This window comes from Hyaena hyaena, unplaced genomic scaffold (assembly GCF_003009895.1).
Source record: "Hyaena hyaena isolate Hyena2069 unplaced genomic scaffold, ASM300989v1 scaffold_99, whole genome shotgun sequence".
Classification (NCBI taxonomy): Eukaryota; Metazoa; Chordata; class Mammalia; order Carnivora; family Hyaenidae; genus Hyaena; species Hyaena hyaena.
This window is the reverse complement of record NW_024080731.1, coordinates 760,398-766,843: the sequence shown is the minus strand read 5'-3', so window position 1 is coordinate 766,843 and position 6,446 is coordinate 760,398. Positions and strand designations below refer to the sequence as shown.

Below are 6,446 nucleotides of genomic sequence, written 5' to 3'. Positions count from 1 at the left end.
GGGAGAGAGAGAGAGAGAGAGAGCGTGAGCAGGGGAGGGTCAGAGAGAGAGGGAGACACAGACTCTGAAACAGGCTCCAGGCTCTGAGCTGGCAGTCAGCACAGAGCCCGACGCGGGGCTCGAACCCACGAACCGCGAGATCATGACCCAAGTGAAAGTCGGACGCTTAACCGACTAAGCCACCCAGGCGCTCCACCTATGCACTAGCTTTGTTCTACCCAACACCTTACTGTGACTTTCAGGAAAACATGCCTAATTGCCTGAAATCATCTCCTACTTGATGTACCAATGGAGAGGTCAAACTCTACTTTCAAAATATGAATTTGTCATCTTCTCCCTTCTCCCTTTAGCCTGTTTTCTCCCTTCGTAGTAACCATGTATAATAGTAACTTCTCAGGCATTTATACTCCCTGTACTCGTCATCTCCCATATCCAAATAAAGACGAGCACATATTTTGAAATTCTCAGAAAACATCTAGGATGGTTTTTTAAAAAATATTTACATTGGATCATGCCACGGCCCACCTTTAAAAGTCTTCAAAAGGCTCCTCAACCAACCCCATACGTTAGCCCTATGTGATCAGGCTTCCATTGTCTCCTCAAACACCTCACTGCACTCAAGCCACAGTGGAACCCCTTCGCAGCACTTCTGGTCTTACCTATGCAACACAGTTGCTATTATTTCCTTCAATATCTGCTCCTTTGATCCTCAAGTGTCCCTCAATCTGGTAGCCCAGGTACTCAGCAAATATTGGCTAAATATGAATTACCTGACTACTATTCATCAATATATTGTAGAGTCATACCACAGGAGAACCTGTATTCTTAAAGGTTTACAACAATCCAATAAAAGGTATTAAGTTTGACATTTAAATAATTTGTGATGAGAAACAGTACCATACCTAGTTTTTACCTTACCTTTTCCTACTCAACACAAAGAGCAAGCAAAGCCCATAAAAAATCAGATATACAGAAGGATGTGGTCAAAGCAGTTCTGTGAGTAAGGACAGCACTCACTGCTATTAATGCTGCACCTCTCGGTTGTTAAGCAACAAAGAAACAGGCAACATCCTGTTTGGAATAGATAGATGAAATTCATAAGAGCTTCATAAGCCTAGTCATACTCTGTCATAATTCTCTTTCCTCTACTTTCTTGTCTCAGTTAAAATCTGGAGTCTTTATTCATTAATACTATGGTACCAAGGCCAATTCTAGGAACAGAGGCAAAAGAAACTCCACCAAAAAAGGTATACTTTTGTCATATATATTATTCTGAATCAACACACGGAGGGCATGCCAACTTCAAATTCAAAACTCAACCACATCAGAAAAAAATGAGGATACAAGTCATTTTGTACTCAAAATTCAAAGTGATTCTAATACTCTTTGGCTGGAAAAACTACCTTTTTCATAGCATTTACATTTCTCAGGCTTTGGTTTTTCTGTTTTTTGTTTTTTTTTTAATCAAACACAGAAATATCAACATAAAATGTATACTGGATGTTACATGACATTTGGAGGCTAATGCTTTCTAATCTAATAAGGATTAGAAAGTAATACAAAATTAACAGAGTCTAATACTCATGAGAATGTTTTGACAGATTTGTAGAATCTTCGGTACAGATGTTTCAGATAAATATCTACGGTATTCCTATCCATAGTTATGAACTTTGGAGTTTTATTTTTTCCTTCTGTCAGGAAATATTAGCTTAGCTGTTTAGTGGATTCTCTGTAATCAGAGTCAAACTGGACTGACAACAGAGAAGACATATTTTAGAATCCAACACCTCCTTATAATTGAAATAATGAAAGTAAACCCAAGTGTTGAGTTTAACAAACATAAAATATGATACACAGGGACAATAGAGAATTTTAATATAAAGCTCTAAAATCTTTTAACAGGTATTAATTAATGAATGTGTCTTAACAAAGTCTGTAACAGGACTACTATATTTCCATATCAGCTTCGGTAGCAAAGAATATCTATAATTATATGTCATTATCATAGCCTAATTAGGGTTCATTATACAGATGAAAAAGCTGAATCTCAGAGAGGTTACATCATTTTCCAATATCACACAGCTATTATTTTAGCAGGATCTGAAGGTATAATAATTGCTCTCAGTAAATCTATAATTAATTTCCATAGTGTCATGCTTATGCCCAGAATAATTAGATCAAGAAGTTTCCTTAAAATTGAAGCATTTTACAGAAAAATTTTTTTACAATAATTTTTTTCACAACAGCTACACAGTGTTTGTGCTATTGTAATACTTCCTTAGAGTGTTTATCACACACACACACACAAACACACACACACACACATACACACACACACAGCATGGTAGTTAATCACTCTTCAAGAATAAATTCCTTTTATTATTTTAGATTTCAGTTTTCTGACATTAAATAAAGCAAATCAGCGCATCAAAAGAGTTCTTTTTTTTCTTTCTTCCAATCTCTGACAATTGAGAATTCATCACGATTCACTTAAAATATCTATTTTTTGCTAAAGAGAGTTTTGAAGGAAGCCTCATCTGATGAATTTTGGCTATCATTCCTGATTATATCTGCTGATAAAACTTTAATGAAGGCATTTGTATTTTTGGTTGTCCTATAAACTTAATCTGTGGCTATTTAATTAAGAGAGGGGTGAGTTTTTACCTCTGCAGTTTATCAATCTATTTTTTTTTATTACAAAGCTTTAAACTTTACCAGCTGGTAAAGATAAAAAAGAGGGCTGAGGAAGCCACAAACCTCTAGATGAACAGCTTTCTGAAAAAGGCTACTAATCATATCTCATAATCAGTCACCGCTCAGAAAAGTTCCAGCAGCATGCCTCTGGAGCTAATTCCAAAAGTGCTTAAGAGTCTGTGTGTTTACACTGGACTTTGTTATGAACGAGAAAATAGTATTTATATATTTTTAAGATGCACATGGCAAGTTCTGTTCTTCAAAACAGTTGTTCAGACAAAAAGGCTCCACTTAAAATTGGAAATGGGGTTTACTGCCAGTAAAACCAGTGTTAAATCATTCAGCCGTCAGAGCAACAACAGCAGAAAGTCAAGGATCTGATAAAACACCTGGAGACATGTCATTCAGGAGTCATACGTACTCCACCGTGCTGATGCTATCATTTGCTCATAAACTGCCCCCAAGGAAATAAATACACATGATAGAATGTGATCAAATGATTCCTTAAGCAGGAAGACATGCAAAAGAAGTTTCTAGTCCATTTACAAATGCAGTTTAATCAAAAGTGAAGATAAGCATTGTATTTTAGAATAAATTTGGTTCTTACCATCTGAGACTGACTCCTAGGACATCCATTGATATCTTCAACTTTTTCATTTGCTAAAGCCAAGAAATAAAATAAAAGAGAGAAAAAAAGAATGACATGCTTAAGCAATGAAGTGAAACACAAAAAAAAGAGACTAAGAAAAACCAAAAAACAAAACAAAAACAAAAACAAGCACAATGCTGCTGCTACATTCACTTGTCTCCCAAGCCGGGTACGAGAGGACGCACTTGATAGGAGCTGCCAATTCCATATGCACAAACCAGGCAAAAAGGAAAAAAAAAAGTGAGTGAGAAGGAAGTTGCTGCTAATTCTTTGGTCTGTGCCAAATGACTGCTGACATGAAACCTTTCACAACTGTCCCTGCTGGATCAGGATACAGTTTCAAGGAATCTCGGAGTGTATGAGTTGCTGTAGCTAATGAAACGCACACATGGGAGACATATGGTTTAATGAAGCGTTCATTTCTGACAGTCCAGTGTATGTAAAGATACAGTTCTAGCCATCTAAAAGTACAGCCAAACTGCTTTTTTCAAACATTCTCACATAAACATTTTAATTAAATCATGGGAGAGCTACATTAATCTCAGAGACACATGGGCTAAGTTCATAGGCATTCGACTTAAATTGCATTTTACCAAGCAGGCGGGGGGCAGAGACTCTCCTGGCTTTTCCCAGAGGGCAGGTCTTACCAATGATCTGGATGATTTCGGCTAGCAGGACTCCATCTGCAATGTCTTGTTGCAAATCCTTGATCAGCCGCTTGTGGCCTGATTTTGCTAGGTAGTGGTTGGCCCAGTCAGTGTAAATCTGTTGAACAGAGGGAGAGAAGAAGTGAGATGGTGTGAGAGAAAATAGAGACAATAAAAATGCTTAAGACAAATGTTGGATTCAAAGGGAGCTATTCTGGATCGCATTCCAGTTTAAGAAGTCATAGCTCAAAAGGAAATAGTTGTAAAATAATTTTATACAGCTCTCTCTCCCACTTATCTCTTGTTTCAAAGGAGGATGAGTCACTCTCTTTCAAAACCAGGGACTAGTCACTTGTGACACAGCAAAACGGTTTCCCCAGATGACTACCAAGGAAACTCCGGTTTGCAAGTCTGTTAGGTCTTCACTCCTTCCCCTGCTTCTGGCCTATCAAAAATAATCCTGCCTGTCTTCGTGAAAGGAAACCACCTGGGCCGATTTATCAAGGAACCCATTATAAAAATTTCTGTTTCTCTAACACTTTATTAGATTTGTCATATGAGATACTGCATGGGACGATATTTTGGCATCATGTTATAAAATAATTGTAAATGTCCAAGTTATTTTACTTGGACTGCCATTTCCCATTTAATCCTCTTGCAGTGTGTTTATATAAGAAAATAGAGGAAGTAAATACAGTTATTACATAGAAATTACAACATAGAGTGTAGGAGTGGATTATAAGTCACAAGATTGGCAATTGTCATAAGGCAGAAGTGACTGAAAGTAAATTATGATATAAAGAACAGCTGGAATTGTTCACAAATTTTCACAAAAATAAAATCTACTAGTTTTTCACATGTTATGGGACACCTAGTAAGGTAATGTAATCTAAGATAAGGAAATAAGCATTTAGATGTTTCAATTTTATGGGTGGCTCATACGAATATATTAGTAAGTTTATTACAAGACAAACTGCAGTATGTAATGTAACAGAAGAATGCACAGTCTGAAATGATAACTGAGGAGGGTAATTGATTGAGAAATCTACATATACAAGTGTGTTAGAGAAGCACTGGAATTAGAACCTGGACATAAGGGAAGCGAAGGGCCTTCCCCACAGAGAATACCAATATAGAATGGCAGAGTGGCAAAGGAATCAGACAGTTAGAAAGTCTGCAATTAAGGTAGCAAGCCTTAGTGAGAACAATTAGACTGAAAAGGTAATTTGTATCAATAAGTCATAAGCACTGAATGCCAAGAAAATTGTAAAAAATGCTACTTTTTGTTTCTAACAAAACCAATATACATGTTTTCATAAAAATAAAGCAAAATAAATAAAAAGTGTAGAAACTAAGAAGTAAAAGTTTCCTCACAACTTGCAAACCCCATCCGCTTTTCAATAATTTGTTATGAATAGTTCTAGAATTTTATTTTACGCCTACATACTTGACCACATGATACCTTATTATACATGCATATATAGATATATACACACATGATAGGATTTTTAACCAAATATGTCTCAAATTTCACTTAACATTCTACACTTTTCAAGTTTTTATGTAACAGTATTTTAATAACACTGCTATAACCATTTTACATATATATATATGTCTTGCTATTTTTAAAACATCTTTTATTTATTTTTAAAAACATTAAAAAAATAAAAATAAAAGAGAGAGAGAGAGAGAGAGAAGGGAAGGGGCAGAGAGAGAGAGGAGGAGGAGAGAGAGAATCCCAAGCAGGCTCTGTGCTATCAGTGCAGAATCCAACGGGGGCTTGAACCCACGGACTATGACTTCATGACTTGAGCCAGTCTGACACTTAACTGATGGAGACACCCAGGTGCCCCAGTGCCTCACTATTTTTGGTGTTATATTGTACATATCAATACCCCTGTTGAAAGAGATTTAATCTGCTTAAATTTGTTTCTATTACATATAAAGTTATAAGAGATATCCTTAAAAATGTATCTTTCACACTTACATGCTGGTATTTTTATAGAACCAAAACCTGAAAGTGAGGCTATTAAGTTGTTTTTTTTTTTAAATAAATGCTAGGTATAAACATTCCAAAATTCATCATAGTCAAAGAAAATGTTTATTTTAGAAAATATAAAGTGGTATCTTAATGCAATATATAGTGTTAATTTTCCTAAAAGAGTATATATAATTGGAAGGATCCAGCTGCATAAGAAAAACACAGGAGACAGCAATATTATACCTACTTTCACCCTGTTCATAATCTTCTTTATGTCAAAGATATTAGTATGAAAAACATCCTTGCATAACTGACTCCTAAATTAGAAGCAAACACATGATTTCTAGATAGACACTTTTTTTATGTAGGGGTCATTTTCCTCAAAATTTTATTCTACTTATATTTACTATTCTGCAATAGGAAAATTTATTTTTACAAGGATTTATACTGTTGAGAATCTAAAACATTGAGGACG

General features: G+C 35.6%; 1 protein-coding gene across 1 annotated transcript in view; it reads right to left on the bottom strand.

The window, feature by feature from the left end:
- The window catches only part of NAV3 (neuron navigator 3), a 366,296-nt gene that overhangs the window by 258,425 nt on the left and 101,425 nt on the right, over window positions 1–6,446 (bottom strand). The window contains exons 2-3 of the mRNA XM_039235544.1: window positions 3,991–4,108; window positions 3,302–3,354 (exon numbers count right to left, since the gene is read on the bottom strand). Of these exons, the coding sequence (XP_039091475.1) occupies window positions 3,302–3,354; window positions 3,991–4,108 (171 nt within the window). The remainder of the gene's footprint in view (window positions 1–3,301; window positions 3,355–3,990; window positions 4,109–6,446) is intronic.